At 42.7% G+C, this 16,424-nt stretch overlaps 1 protein-coding gene across 6 annotated transcripts in view; it reads left to right on the forward strand.

The window, feature by feature from the left end:
• The window catches only part of ARID1B (AT-rich interaction domain 1B), a 428,198-nt gene that overhangs the window by 366,380 nt on the left and 45,394 nt on the right, over positions 1 to 16,424 (forward strand). For 3 of the 6 annotated variants that reach the window (XM_069598783.1, XM_069598785.1, XM_069598784.1), the window contains one exon: positions 1,289 to 1,417. The exons of the other annotated variants lie outside the window; for them this stretch is intronic. In XM_069598783.1, coding sequence (XP_069454884.1) covers positions 1,289 to 1,417 — 129 coding nt within the window. The remainder of the gene's footprint in view (positions 1 to 1,288; positions 1,418 to 16,424) is intronic. 6 annotated transcript variants of the gene reach the window in all.

Below are 16,424 nucleotides of genomic sequence, written 5' to 3' on the forward strand. Positions count from 1 at the left end.
TTAACCTCACTGTAGAAATCCTTATGAAATAGGAACTTTGTATGTGCACATATGTGTATTGTGTGTGTTTGTCTAAATGTATACGTGTGAGATTTATTGCTTCATGTTCTTATGTTGTACTTTTATTTTTCTGGGCATATGTCTCTCTCTGTCCAAACCAAAAGGCAGTTAGCAAAACAACGATTGTATTTCTGAACATTTAAGTTGATAGAGCAAGGCTTTAGCCTCAATTATTTACTTGTTTTTAATCCTGAAAAAAGTCTTGAAGTAAATACTCAACCTGTTTTAAAATAATTGAATTAAAAGTTCATGAGGCAAAGTGACTATGTTTTAAAAGACTCAAATGAAAAAAATGTTTGAATTTTGTTTAACATATGTTAAGATGTTTAAAACAAAGGACACTGAAAGATATGCAGTCCATGGGGTCGCAGAGTCAGACATGACTGAGCGACTGAACAATACGGTATCTTCAGGAGGAAAAATAGAAGATTCTGATTTTGTCAAGGTGGAATAAGAGCCTCTGTGTGTGTGTGTGTGTGTGTGTGTGTGTGTGTGTGTAAATATATCCTTTTGTTACTTTTCCTCTGAAGCTGCTATTTGAGAATGTTAGGGACCCTTCCAGTCTCACTATTTGCTCTACCAAATAATACATTTCCTTTGAGGAATCAAAATGAAAGTCAGATTCTCTCTCTTACCCCCTCACCCTACCTTTCTCACTCTTATCCATGTTACAGTGACTTAGAATCTTCTGAACCCTGGCACTATACCTCTGAACTGAACCTATGGCTGCAGAGAGAATGTTTTAATATACCTGTCTGTGAGGACTGGTTGGGCCCGTCCAGTTGAAGTTCTAATTTAGGTTTAAATAAATTGTCCATTGTCACAACTCAAAAAATACACAAGTTATTTCCTTTTTAAGGAGAAAATATTTGATTGCATTTGACATGAAACCTTGAGTAATGAGCTGGGAAGACTATAACTGTAGAGATTAAGACATAGTTGTTTGATGAAAAAGCTTTGCTGTGTTCCCTTTCTGAATCAGTTTATATATAATTTTATATAAATTAATATATAAGTTTACATCCAAGCGTTTTCAGTTTTTTTTCCTAATCAACAGACCATTCCAAAGTCTTGCCTTCACGTTCTGCCCATCAGAGCTCTAATATGGAGTATCAGGCCACCCACTATAAGCCACCACACCTTGGTGTGGAGATAATGTAATGGACAGGGGGATTCATACTTGTCTACAGAACAAATCCAAAGAAGCTGTTCTTCTGTTCTACTTTAGGCCACCATACATTAGGTCGCCTGCTTATCCCAGCCAGTCTGGGGCTGGCGGACGCCCCATGTTTTCTTCCCAGCACCCCAACTATGGCAACTCTCAGGCTCCCATGATGCACCAGCCTGACCAGTACGGGTAGGTAGCCACACACCCTGACTTGCTGCGGGACCTGGGCATTTGTTTAAACTGTTAATGAACATGCCATCTGGCTGCAAAAGGAACACCCAAAGCAGGAGCGTGAAAGATCCAAGAGAAGGTCCATCTCAGAGGGGGTTGTCTTTTGTTTATTTTTGTTTGTTTTGGGTTTCTGTTTGTTTTGTTCTGTTTCGTTTTCTCATCCTCCCCAGCAGTACTGTGGTAGTTTGGTAGAGACCTGCATGTCGCCACCCCACCCCCCACCCCCGCCCCCACCCCCAATTCTGTCTCTGCATGACTTCGGCATGGCTTCTTTCCTTCGTGCCTGAGAGGGAAACAAAAACTTTTATCCATGTAAAAGTAATGAAGTCACCTGCTCCGGCGTCATGTCCCCCACCGTTGCTGTCGTGTTGTCTAGGACGTGTGTTGTGCAGCACTGTTACCATGACCGTGTCACTGTCATTCCTGCCACAACAGCGGCCAGCTTCCACACCCGCCCTGAATTCAGAGAGCAGCAGGCGCATTGACGAGAGCCCCACGCAGGAGGCAGGGCGGAGGTTATTAATAGGACTTGGGAGGGTCTAGTGACATCACTGAGCAAACATCTGCGTCAAAGATTTCTATTCTTTCCTTCTCCCAAAGGAGGATTAGAATATCAAAGTCACCGGGAAAATATAACCAAATGATCCAACACAGGATTTTTTCCCCCAAACACAGTGTTGCCATATTATTATCAGTTTCAACACAGGAATTACATACAGCAACAAAAAGTATCTCTCTTCTTTGCTGCTACAAAACTGTAATATCAGGCTGTCACTGTCTTTAGGTTAGTAAATAATCTTAAAGTATATTATTATTGCGTATTTAAGCAAAAATATTGTTAGTGATCTTATTTAACATATAGTAATGATGAAATTATCTCCTGTAGATTGAATTGTGTTCAGGAGCTGCTTTCAGTAGAAAGATACAACATTTTTGTAAAATAAAAAACAGGGAACAATCAACTTTGTTAAAAGACTGAACTTACATAATTGTGTTTTCACTACTTATTAGGAATGTATGACACAGCTTTTTAATGTATTAGGCAACAAGTGCAAATGATAGTTTTGCCATTGAAAGTTCTAGATCCTGTAAACACGGTCCTAATTGTCCCAACAGATAAAGAGTTCTGTAAACATAATCCTAAAATTGAAATAAGTATGGAATGAGGTAAACATACTTATTTTGGAGAAATTGCCTTTCATCTTTTTTCCTTTCTTGTGCTATGTTCAAGGTCACTTCCTGAGTTGGTAGGAAGATAAGAGGGGAGAAAAGCATTTATCATCAGCTGCTAATCCATAGGCTCTGTCTTTTACCAACTCAGGAGTCCTATTTAGACCCACAAAGCTAGTTTGGCTGGGCCTTGCCAAGCCACATTAAGCAGCTGTGTAAAATGAATTTAAATGGCATGCATCAGAGTAAAATCTCTTCCACTGGGGCAGAAAATCAATGTTCGCCAACCAGCACGAGAAGATCAGATCTGCATTTCAGCCAGCAGCATCCAGATAGCTTCCTCAGAATTCAGCACCTCCTCCTTAATTAAAAATAAGGAAAAGAAAGATGTTGGCGTGAGTCCGTAAATTGTATGAAACCCACTTGGCAAAGGCTCATCCTTACAGCCCCATTCCTGTTAGCTCTGAATTTTGCCGTTTGTGTTTACACTATTCTTTCTGAAAAAGAAAGTTTTATTTCTATTTTAAGTCTTCCTTCCTTTGCAATATATATCCTGTTGTGCCCTCCCTTTTTTTTAAGCAGAAGCTTGATTGTGAGAAAGCATGTGTAGTACATGTTTCAGTGCTGGCAGTTAGGAAATTTGATTTTCAGCATTGTTTTTGCTTTACCTAACACCTCCTCGCAGCAAATTGTGTTTTTGCTTTTGTTTTCTTTCCTCATGGATATCTCTGTGAGGTTAAAGTTAGGTTGGCAACTTGAAAAAGCAGTTCAGTAAATGGCAGATTTTAGGGAAGAAATAGCTCAAACCTTTCAAAAATATAGTATTCAGAATTTGTTATAATGTCTTCTTTCTCAAGTCAGAATCCCAGAGGGCCTAGAGCCTATGAGGGAATCTGAGAAAGACAGATAGTGATGAAGGGAGGGAGTGAGTGTGAGAGAAAGAGTGTGTGTGTGTGTGTGTGTGTGTGTGTGTGTGTGTGTACATTTAGAGACAGAAAGCTAACTGCAAAAATGAAGGATTATGGCAATTATGCTTCAGAGTTTCTCAACTAGTCAGATATAAGATAGTTTAGAGAAAAAAAAACAAAATAGATTTAACTAGTTTTATTATTTCCTTTTTTAAGAGTGACACTGAATAAGTTCAGAAACATATGGATGAATCAATTTTTGTCACCTTTTGAGTGAAGGACTCCCTCATTTTGATTTTCAGACAATTTACAATAGAATGTTATGACTCTTACCATTCAGTTACTAGATTAGCTGCATAATACTAGCCAGTAAATTGAAATGAACAGTTTGTATGTCATATCTGTCCAGGCTACCCCCCATACACACTTGATATACTTTTTACTCAGAAGATGCCTTGCTGTATTCATTTTTAAAACATTTCTAGATAATGTTCTGCTCTTTTGAAGCCATGAGAAGCAGAGAGTGGGAAATACGAGTTGTCATACTAAAAGCCTAGTCAGAGCTGGCAGATGACGTTCATATTCAGTCCAATTCTGACGGCAGTGTGTAGCATCACTTTGGAAGAATTCTGAGACATTGTCAAAGCTCAGGCGAGCCAAAGTTGGCCAACAGTTTAAGAAAGATGTTGACTTACTGGTTCTAAAGAAGCATTTCCATGAATCCCAAGCTGTAACATAGTCCTTCATATTTGTTGAATGATTGACCTCTGTGCTTAACACACATATACACACATGTGAAATCAATTTTCCTCAGTCATTTAGTGTGTTTTACTTTCATTCATTCATTCTAGGTGCCACCCACCTAGTATTGTCCAACAACTGACATTTTTGCTCAATACAGCTGATCTGTGGATTTGGATATTTCAGCATTATCCAGATTTTTTTGTTTTTCCTTAGAAATAAGCTCCAAGGAATATGCATGACTTCAGTGAATTTACAGAAGGCCTGGCAAGCCCTAGATCTTTAGGCCATGGTAGATTTTTATTCCTTGAAGTCAGCCAGCCAGAGCACCTCCTGTAGCTCAACCTTAATCAAGTCTCTAGTGGCTTGAGATGGTTTGTGTCAAAGTCCTGGCAGAGAACTTTAGAGTAGTAATATTTTCATCAGAATCGATTCCAAGAGGATATAGAGTTCCACTTGTACAGTAACAGAATTTTAGAGCTGGAAGGACTTTAGATGTCATCCAGTCTGTACCCCTCAATTTTATGATGAAGGAGACCAAGACCCACACATTACTGCCATGGTTATTTAGTTACGGGAGGGGCAAAGCAGACCCCAGGGCCAGTCTCCTGGGCCTACTGCTCTTCCTGCTACTTAATGCTGTCTCTTTAGATTTTCTTTTTTTTAAAAAAAAAAAAAGCTCTCCTAATTTTAGTTCTCTGTTTCAAAGGCAGATCTACTATTAGAAAGCAGATATTCATCAGTGTCTTACTGGAGACCCAACTTTATGTGTTGAGGTATGGACTACTTGTCTTCATCAGAGGCTCTGTTGTGCCTGGAAGGAAGGCAGTGCTCTGCTGCTCCCCACGCAAACTCCCTGCGCATCACAGGGAGTCTATTTCTGGAGCCACACACCTCATGAGATGGAGTGACAGTTTACTTGGTGGCACACAGTTGGGCTTGAATTTCTATCCTTTTCACCCTTTGATTGCCTGCCAATTACACTTTAACATTTTGCATTTATTCTTGAGACTGGAGTATAGCTGTTGAAGTAAGAATTCTGAGCCATGCAAGAATAGAAACAGAAGTTGGCATTTTTACGAGTGCATACATTTTCATGATGCTCTTACAAGCCATATCTGTCATCCTTTTCTGTCCCTGAGAAACTCCCCAGTGGACTAACTGAATATCAGATGGAGGAGAACTCTCAGACTGCTTAGTTTTGTTGTTGTTTTTTTGTTTTTTTAAAGGAAGCAAAAATGAGTCAGTGTGAAAAGTCTCGTTTCTCCTGTCTAGAAGGAATTGTTATTCTGAATATCACAACCCTGAGTCTGGAGACCTACATTTTAATTCTTTCTTAAGTCATACTGAAAGATCAGACAACTGAAATTTAAATGTTTTTGTTTTTAGTAAAGTAGGAGATTAGAGATTTTAATTAATACTGTTTTTCAGTCTTTGCCACTCTTTAACAAGGTGAATAAATTTCATGAAGTCTTGGTAGCTGGATCAGTAGCAACCTAACTATTGGTGCTGAGACGGGTGACTATTCTGTGAGAGTCTCAGCAGTGGTTTCTCTGCTTGGAAACGGTACACACACACCCAGGCGGGTTGGTGTGTCCTCGTGGGCCTCCGTAGGCGCTTATGTCTGTCCTCTGTGCATGTGCACACACACACAAGCACACACCTTCCAGCAGCTGTTCTTTAGTGAGGTGTATTTATAATTCATTTTCCCTGTTGCTGTTTGCCAGCAAGGCACTTTTTCTCTATTATTTCCTTGAAGCCAGTGACGCAGCTCTGCTGATGGGCAAGGAGCCACTGGTGTGGAAACATAGTGATGGAGATAGTGCATTAATGTGTCAAAGAGAAGGGGAAGAAACGTATGTATGTCAGGCCGCAGCTACATGGGGCTTGAAGAGCTCGGAGTGATCTGTGTTCACTCAGAATTTAGCCCTTTGAATTTTGGCCAATTAGGTTTTAAAATAATAGCTATGACCTGAAAAGCCATGTTATTGAAAGACAAAGCAAAAAGATTTCAAAGACTTATATAGAGTTTTAATTTTTGCAATTAAATATAAGCCTTTGCTTTAACACCTAAACATTATGCTTTCATTTTTAGCTCCTTTTTTCTTTCAAAATTCAAAATTTGAATGAATATTACTATGTTGGTATTTTAAGATTATGATTTCAAACAAATCTTTCAGTTTCAGAATAACTATGGCAGCCATAAACTACATTTATTAGTCTTCAAATTTAAAAAAAAATTAGTAAAACACAGTTTTTAAAAGACCAGGAGAAATTGTTTTTTAAAGTTTAATGAGATCCAAGGAATCAAAGTATGAAATGTACAGCAAACCTTTTAATAGATTAGAGTCTGTGAAGTTCCTTAAATGACTGGATATTATCTAGAGAGATTTTTAAATAAAAACACACACTCTCACCCCAGTCTCACACCAGGGAGGCTCGTGAGCCTGTGTTTATTGTTGTAAACTGGGGGATCCTGGTGTGGGGACCAGCACAGTTCTGGGGCCTGCGTTAGAAATTCCTGCAGCTGAAGAGCGCTAATGAAAAACGGAGGGAAGAGACAGGACAAGCCTGAGCTCAGATGACCTGTGCTTTGTACCCGGTAGGCACTGGCTGAAGACAATTGGACCAGAGCTGGGGACACTGGGTAGAATTAGGAGAGACTGATGTTTAAACAGACCTGATACTTTAACTCAGGCTTAGGCGATCTTTTGTCTCATTTTCTACCTCTGAGTATCCTCTCAGATAACAGTAGCTTCCTGATACTCTGGTATTCCAAGCTCCCCTCCGTACCTAGACCTGCTTTCTCAGAAGGTCTCCTGTCCGTGTCCCAGTCTGAACCTCTTACCGAGTGCCATCCTTGCTGCCTAAGCGAGCTCCCAGTGGCATGTGTATTGGATTGGGCTCTTACTAACCAGATGGCTCTCGCATCGGTGGAACACATGCCCCTCTTCACTCGTCCAGGCCACTTGTCTTCGTGTCTGACCTCATGGGCTTCATGACATCTGCCTCCACATGCCACATACTTACACTGGACAAACAGATTAGCATATCTGGAATCAGCATTGCGGTCCACCCATGAAAAAATCAGCAACAGAGTCCAGTCAGTCCCAGCTATTCAGAGCTGTTCAAGTGCAGCTGTTGAGTGATCACAAATATGTCAGGTAGTACTGCTGGCCTCAGCCCCAACCTGCAGGGATCTCAGGCTGAAACCCAGAAGTGGTTGCCAGCCTGAAATCTCATAACCTCAACAGAGTTTTGGACTGAAGGCAACAGGAAGAGTTTATAAGTGGTGAAGAAGATGTGATCCAGTCTGGGGCAGGGAAGATGTCGCGGGTGACCATGTGACGATCATAGGTGGAAAGGAGGCTGGATTCTCTGACAGCCCAGAGCACCTCTCAGCTGGTAGCAGCGAGGCTGTGGGAGCAACTCCCTGCAGCTGTCCTGGTCTTGACCTTCATTCTTATTTTTAGCTCCATTTCCATCGTATAGATTAAAATACCCAACCGTAAGGTGGTGCCATTGGTAAAGAATCTGCCTCCCATTGCAGGAGATATAAGAGACGCAGGTTCAATCCCTGGATTGGGAAGATCTCCTGGAATATGAATGGCAGCCCACTCCAGTAGTCTTGCCTGAAAAATTTCATGGGCAAGAGGAGCCTGGCAGACTACAGTTCATGGAGTCACAAAGAGTCAGACATGACTGAGCACACACAAGATTTTGTCCCTTGTTAACTCTTATTGGAATAGTTTTGACTGTTAAAAACCTACCGAGAAGAACTTGCTGGATCCTGCCTTTCCTGCTTCTTTCATCAACTGGTATAGACATAAAGAACTATAGTTTTGCTCAGCTGCCAGGCCTTTCCTGCCGCATGTTTACCCTAATTTTGAATAGTGTTTCAGCAAATTAAGTAACTTTGTAGTATTGATATTTTTCCTGACACTGCAGCCCTGGACAAGTACATTCCTCATTAGAGGGTTTTGGTGTTGCTGTGGTAAAGCGTATGAAATGCAAATCTCAGGACTCAAATTCTGGTTTTTTTTCAGCCAACAGACTGGTCCACTAGAGTCTAAGTCTAAGAATGAGGGTCTAAAAAGTCTGAATATGCATGAGATTTGTGCCCTCTTGGTTGTTCCCTCCCAAAACGGTACACGGGTCAGCTTGTTTACAGCTACTAACTGGCTCCTCAGTACCTGTCATGCTGGTTTGCTCCCTGTGTATGAGGTACCTGTACCTCCAAGGAGACCCGTTCCTGTGTCAGCTTTCTCTCCCTTATGGCTTGTACACATGCAGGGAGTGTCTTGGTATGAGGCTGGGAACTCCCGTCACTGACAAAGAATAGTCCCCTTTATAAGTCATTGGACATCTTGCATGGTATTATGATCTCAAGATAAACTTTCTTGAAACAAAGATCTTGAATATCATGCAGTTAGAACGGGACACTTTTTTCTTTCTATGGGGGACATCAGTGGCAATTCATTTTTTCTTTCACAAGGTTCAACAGATCCCATTTTTACCAGACAAGGGAACTATGCACCAGTTATAGCTTATTAGAGGCTGGTTGGAAGCCACAGGTGCCAGCATCCACAAAGGTCTGGGGTCACCTCTTGCTCCAGGAAAGACAGGTTTGGGGCCCAATGCTGCCCCCTCTGGCTTTCTTAACACCCTGCACTTCAGTTCAGTTCAGTCGCTTACTCGTGTCCAGCTCTTTGCAACCCCATGGACTGCAGCATGTGTCAGGCCACCCTGTCCATCACCAACTCCTGGAGCTTACTCAAACTCATGTCAGTTGAGTAAGTGATGCCATCTAACCATCTCATCCTCTGTCATCCCCTTCTCCTCCCACCTTCAGTCTTTCCCAGCATCAGAGTCTTTTCAGATGAGTCAGTTCTTTGCATCAGGTGGGAAAAGTATTGGAGTTTCAGCTTCAGCATTGGTCCTTCCAATGAATATTCAGGACTGATTTCCTTTAGAATGGCTGGTTGGATCTCCTTGCTGTCTGAGGGACTCTTTAAGTCTTCTCCAACACCACAGTTCAAAAGCGTCGATTCTTCGGCGCTCAGTTTTCTTTATAGTCCAACTCTCACACTTGCACTTGAGAGAAGCATTGATGTCAAAATCTCTGAATGTAGCATCTTCAAAAGGGAGACTTTTAGTCATTTTTGTATGATTGCCAGTAAACATTTCGTAATAACAGAACAATGGGCTGAACAAACCGAAATCAACTTTGAGATGAAGAGAACATTCCTAGTTATCAATTACCAAACTTCAGGTAGCCAGAGAGTTTTTGCATTTTCTTCACACCCCAACGAGGAAGTCTCTCACTTCAGAAGCCTGGAGCTCTATTTGTTCTCCTGGCTGCTTTGCGAAACAAGGTGAAGACCAGTCAGCGGCTTTAGGAACAGCTGAAACTAGTTACCTTCACTGAGGCAAAAAGGAAGTACTAAATCTCCAAATTGCATGGCTGGTGGCATTTTTGAGTGAGTGCCAGCAACAGGACTGATAACAGATTGGAGCCCTCTGAGAAGTCTACACAGAGTAGTTAACAAAAAGGGAAACAAACTTTCTGATGTGGGCTTTCAGGAAGTTCAGGATGGCATATGCGGGATCCCTCCGTGCTTGGTCGTAACAACTTCACTGAGATGCGGGGTGAAGGAGACAAGAGACAAGCAGGAGGAACGCTTCAGGCACAGGCAGGCCCTGTGGGCACCTCTGTATTGTTACACAAGCCCGCAACAGAGACCTGCATAGGAGAAATTCTGCTCGGAGGAGTTACCTGCAAACGTGCACTCAGGAAAGCCGGTTCTAGAGAACAGGCTAACCGTCGTCACCCCCTCTACTGGAAGGGCCTTCTTCATAGAGATGTCGAATGTTACTACATTCCTCTTTGCCCACCCTTAAAAGAAAAGAACTTAAATGCGTCAGTTACCAAAGGGTTTGGGGGGTTATTAATTCATATCTGGGAAATGACTGATGACTTGCTCTAACCAGTTTGTTGCTGGCATCATACCCATTTCAGTTCTCTCTAAGGGAACAGGCTGCCTTAGAAAGAGAATCATGTTCACAACAAGGAGAAGACCTTAGAAAACAGATCAAGAAGCCTTGTAAAGGGTGTCCCTGCCTAGGGAAGAAGGATGAATGAATGAAGGGACTCACCCTCTGCTTTCCAGACTTGCGTCTCCAGCTGCCTCTCGGCCATTGCCTCGGGCAGCTCAGGGCCACTCAGACGCCGCGTGTCCAAGGCCCAGCTCCTGTCCCCTGACGTCTTCCCTCACAGCAGCTGCCCCACACCTGCCCCTCGTGCAGCCAGGAGACGTCCCAGCCACTGTTTCTTACCCCCAAAGTCTGACTCATCACCAGGTACTTCCAGGTTACCTCTAAGGCAGCGCTCAGCCTCCTGTTGCTCCCCACTCAGCCCGGCTCCACGCACTGCCTTCTCTTACCTGGACTCATGAGAGCCTCACACCTGTTGCCCTGTGTTCACTCCTCCCGCCTCAGGTGTGCCTGCAGAGGACCATGCCTCTGAAATACACATCCTTTTCTGCCATTTCTCCCACTTAAAACCCCTAACCTCTGTCAGCTCCTCTGAGGGTACAGGCAAAAGAACTGAAGCCTCGTGATGTGGCCCTTCCCTCTTTCTCATCTGTCTTCTCTCCTCTCCTCTCCTCCGTCACTTGATTAAGTCCCATTCCATCCCTCAGATCTCACCTGAGGAGTGGCTCGGGCCCCGTATCCCTTCCTCACGGAAGGCGCCCTGGCCTCCTCAGGTGGGCCTGTCGATGCCTAAGGCGCTCCTCCTGCCTTCCCCGCCTTTCTCCTTCACCTCTCAGTGAAACTGTTTGCATCCGTGTAAGTACCCTCAATGCTCACACTTCCCCATGATCCACCCAGTGTGCTTGCTGTTGGCCAGCTCTGGTGGCCTGACTTCTGTTTGCCTTTGTCCGGGCCCACTGGTGTGCTCCTTCCTCCCTTCCCCTCCCACACCCATCATGAACACATGACTGTAACTGTCAACTACGCAGAGGGCATTTCTAATTAATTTTGTTATTGTATTAATAGCATGTCTTCCTGAGTGAAAAGGGTGTGATAGTTTTATTAAAAGTAGCATGTGGCTGTGTATCTTCCCAGGAGCCTACAGTTTTTTAAGTCATTGGCACTCACGTTTGTTCTTTGTCTCAGTGTCAATGCTGCTTTACCTTCACAGGGTTGATTTCTAGCCAGAGCAACTGGCTTGTTGAGATTATAACATGATTTCACCCCTAGAACTGTATTGTGTTTGTTATGACAGGTGTATTCATGGATTAGCCACACCAAAAGTGGGCTGCAGCTCAGACAGCTTTTGCTTTCCTTCTAATTGTGTTGTTTGGGGGGCAGAGCTAGTGATTTTCACTCTTCAGATATTAGATTTAGAACACAGTAAGTCCACTACATATGAACAAGTTCCATTTCAAGAGGGTGTTCATAAGTCCAGTTGGCTCATAAATCCAACAAAGTAAGTTTGTAAGTCCAAGCTGCATTTTCACTCATGCCTTATGTTGATGACACACATGTTCACATCTTTGAAAGTTTGCAACTTGAAGGTTCGTCTGCAGAGGACTTACTCTAATCTTGACTCAGTGTGTCCCTCTTGGTATTGCTTTGGAAGAGCTGCTGTGTAACTTAGGTTGCAAGTCTGTTTCACCAGTGATCTGGAGACATACGTGCAAAATGTTTGTTTATAAAACAATTGAAATAGGGCATCCTGTGTGATACTGTGTATGCAATGGAAGTGTATCCTCTCCAAGGATAAACTGCTGAAATTGAGCTTTTCAGAGTTTCATGTTCCCGGTTCTGATAGCTTTGGGTTTTAAGTGAGAAAGTGCCCTAAATTTCAGTGTTAGTCTCATTTATTTTTTCAGTAAGCAGTCTTTTCTGGCTTTATAACTTAAACTATGTTTCTGGCTTCATAACTTAAACTAAGTCCATGGTGACAGTTCATATAGAGAAAGATACATGTGTTTGGTGGTCATGCCGTTCTCCAGTAAAGCATGCTCTTTTTGACTTGGGAATGGTGTCTCCAGTGCTGGAACTCTTCAGAGTGGAGCTTCCCTCCGTGTGTCTTTGCCACTGGGGCTTTATAGTAACATCACTCACATGGTGTCTGTTTCAACATACTTCTTCTGTCTACCCCTGGTGGGTTAGTTGCTAAGTCATGTGCGACTCTTGCTACCCCATGTACTACAGCCCACCAGACTCCTTTGTCTGTGGGATTCTCCAAGCAAGAATACTGGAGTGGGTTGCCATTTCCTTCGCCAGGGGAATCTTCCTGACCCAGGAATCAAACCCAGGTCTCCTGCATTACAGACAGATTCTTTACCTACTGAGCTACAAAGGAAGCCCTCTGTCTGCCCCTACCCTTCTCCAAAGAGCTATATCAGAAATCAGTTCATTCTCAAAATGAACATTTTACACATTCCAGTCTATCCCTGTTAAAAGAATAGTAGTGAATGCTGAAACAATATGACCTAAATATTCTTTTAAAACACCAGAATCATCTACAGACTTTATTTTACTTTACATGTTATTGTAGTTGACTTTAAAACAAGATATTTATAAATGTGTGGTTACTCTTTATTGATTTCATACTTATATTTCACCTGCTAAATTCAGACTGTAGTGGGAAGCTGTGTTCTCCTTTCTGTTTTCACAGTGAACCATTGGAAATGGTCACTTTGAAAATCTGTGTTTGCTTCTGGGATTTTTCCCACAGAGCCAGCCCATTATTGGCAGATTTATGTGTCATGTCTGAGAAATCTCCCACATGAATAAAAGGATCTGTGAAAACCTGCTGGTGTGTGCATAGACTGAGGAGCGAGCAGGAACGGTGCTGGATGGAAGTGCAAACGGGCAGGCTCCGTGTCTGAATTATTCTCGTTGTAATGACCTCCTTCTTGTCATGGAATGACAGATCTTAGACACCTAGGTCTAGTCCCAGCTGAAGACTGATTAAAGTTCCTTTGGTTCATTCTGCAAGTCAACGCTTCTAAATGACAGCCCCACACATCACATCTCGACACTTCCAGACTGGGGGGTCATGCTGGGCTGTACCCTGGCCCCACCAGCACAGGGCCATGTAGGAAGTGCCTCGCGGTTTGTGGAGCCACCAGGACGCAGACCAATAGCCGCCTCAGCAGCATAACAGCAACAAAAAGTCATTTTCAGGTGTTTATCAGCTCACGCTTCTCAGACGTTATTTGGCCTCCATTACCACAGCCATTGTGGGTAACGAATCTATGGCATCAGGAGAGCATCATTCATGATAAAAACCATCTGAGCCCGTAGACCCGCTAGAAACTGCAGCCCAGCAGTTCACACACCCAAAGATCAAGGTTGGGGCCCTTTGCTCTTCCATTTGGGCAGCATTTTATGTTGAAAATGTTTCCCTTGTGTGAGTTTATATTTTTGGCTGTTTTTGTTTTGTTGCTCTTGTTTCCTTTTGAAAAAAAAGGAACTGTCTTGTGACTGCTTTGCGCTCCTGATTCTGTTCGGAGCACTGCAGATGTTGCAGCGTCAGAAAGAAGTCTGTGCGCACTGCCTCTGGTCCTGGAAGTGGTCAGCGGCCCAGCCACGTTAGCTTTTTGTCGTGAGCCCTGGAAATGTTCTTGTTGGTGGCTCCACAGTAGTTGGAGCACTCAGCCTAATCAGAGAGGCCACCATCTTCGGTTTCATTCCAAAAAACAAATTGTCTCCATTTCCAAAATTCAACCGAGGCCATTGAAAGCTCTTTTTTAGTATAAAGCCCATTTTGCTTGTTCAAAATTACCAATAGTCTTGGCAGTGGTTTCCAGAGCAGTCATGAATAGGGTTTCTCCTGTAATAATGACAGGCTGGCTCTCTCCCCCACTTAGACAGGTGGCCAAGTATGTACTCGTGAGCACGAGTGCCCTGCTGTCCTGGGAGGGCTTGTTTCCCTCTCAGTTCCTTCCTGCTTGGATACCACCCAGGAGGCCTGTAGCCCCCAGGATAAGTGCCTTCCTCGAGGTCAGTGTCCAGGGCTTGATCTGTCCACTTCCACTACCTCTCACTGTGTCCACCTCACCAAGTGAGCCCTCCAGGAACCCAGAGAAAAGCACTGCTCTGGTTTGTCCCTTCCTACAACAAAAGAGGGCGGCAGAGGATGAGATGGTTAAATGACATCACCAACTCAGTGCACATGAGTTTGAGCAAAATCCAGGAGATAGTAAAGGAAGGACAAGGAAGCCTGGCATCCTACAAGTCCATGGGGTCGCAAAGAGTTGGACACTACTGAGCGACTGAATAACAACAGCAGCAATACAACAGAAGAGAAGTGTGGTAGACACAAGGAAGGTACACAGCAGGCTGCCTTGTCCCATGGAGTGTCTGCTGGCTAGGGACCCCTGAGGGGGGATATATAGTATACTGGTCTGCGAGCAGGCTTGGGGGAGTCTCCTTCTACCACTTACTAGCTGTGTGTCTTCAGGCAAGTTGTTTAATCTCTCTGATCTTTATTTTCTTGCTCTGTATATGACCATAATGCTCCCTTCTTTCCTCCAGGAACTTAAAAAATTACATGTATAAAGTACCTAGAAATCATGCAGAGTATATTTGTCAGTACTTAATAAGTCATTAATATTTATCATCATTATCAGTTCCTCCATGTTCATATGTAAGAACTGGGCTGAGAGCTTTCTTCCTGGATCCCAGCAACAGTGGATGGTGTCACTAATGACAGAGTCAAGAGCCCTGGCTTTTCAGTCTGACTTTTAAAGCCATAGGCATAGTTTCATCGAGGACGGTTGTAACCAGCAACTGACATCCACTGCACAGACCTTTAAATCTTGAACTTTTTGTTATTTTTAAAACCTGTTAATGTGCACTTTCATCATCTTATGGTGATTGAAGATGCAGACTTGGGGGAGAAATAATAGATTAGAATTGGGCTTTTGAGGTTACTTAATTTAACCATCTGCCTGGTGGATTTTATACTCTGATTCTTTTTTTCCACCTCAGTTGTAAACAAGTGTGCCGAAGGAACTGTGAGTTTCATACACATGTTAGTTTCACCAAATGTGAAACTGAATTTGGTGGAAGCTTGAAAAGGTAGTCATCTATCCAAATGCCCGTTCACAATGATAAAAACGTTTTCTGTCCATTCATTTAACAAACACTTCTTAGTAGCTGTGATGTGCTTATTTGTACTTCTCAAGAGGCATACACTAGAAGAGCCAAGACATGAACCTAAATTATGTTAATATACAAAGGAAAGTGCAGAAGCTATAAAGCTATAAAAGGCACAGAGTCTGGAGAAGGCAGAGCTTCCAGGTCAGGGAATAAGGAGGGCCTTCATTGAGGAGGTGACCCCTAAACCTGGATTTTGAAGGACAGGTGAAAGTTGGCTGAAACTTGAAAGCAGTTGCTGACTTGGAAGTAGTCTCCAGAAAACACAGCCTGTTCATAGTCAAGGATGCTCTTCATGTGATTTATCAGCTAAGAGAGAATGATCCCAACAGGTAATACTTGCTTTCTTGTGAAACAGTTACATAAATGTTAACTTGTCATGTTGAATGAAAACACCTGAGAAGAGAACCTAAGATACTAAAGATAATGCCAATAGTCTACATTGTTGATGTTTAAAACCCTAACTGTATAGGGATATGTTCATAGCTTCTGGGCAGTGTATTTATAAGTATTTGACAACTTAGAGATGAATCGGAAATCATCGGGTGGTCTTAGACATGTAGTCCTGTAGTCTAATCCCTACCACCTTCAGGGGGACTTAGGTGAGCTGAGAATTCAAGGCAGAAATAACACTCCTTCCTCCCAGAGCCACACTTACATTAGCCTTTCAGCCCTCTAGAGTATTCTTTCCAAGCCATCATAAGCGTTAGTTTGTGTAGAATTTCTCTGAATGGTTGGTATAATATTTAAAAGAAAGAAAAAAACCACTCAAACCCTTGATACTTTGAATATTCAGCTAGGCGAAGTTTGAACTTCTACCAAGCAGAAAGTTGAATCCACTGAAAATAACTGCACTTAAAGAATAGTATTTTTTAATGACCTATGTTAATTTCTTAAGTAATCTGTTAATTTTTTTTTTACTGTTATGCATTAAGAACCACCAAATGGCAGTTTAATGGAGGTGGAGG

The sequence above is a fragment of the Ovis canadensis genome, chromosome 8 (genome assembly GCF_042477335.2).
Source record: "Ovis canadensis isolate MfBH-ARS-UI-01 breed Bighorn chromosome 8, ARS-UI_OviCan_v2, whole genome shotgun sequence".
NCBI classification, from domain to species: domain Eukaryota; kingdom Metazoa; phylum Chordata; class Mammalia; order Artiodactyla; family Bovidae; genus Ovis; species Ovis canadensis.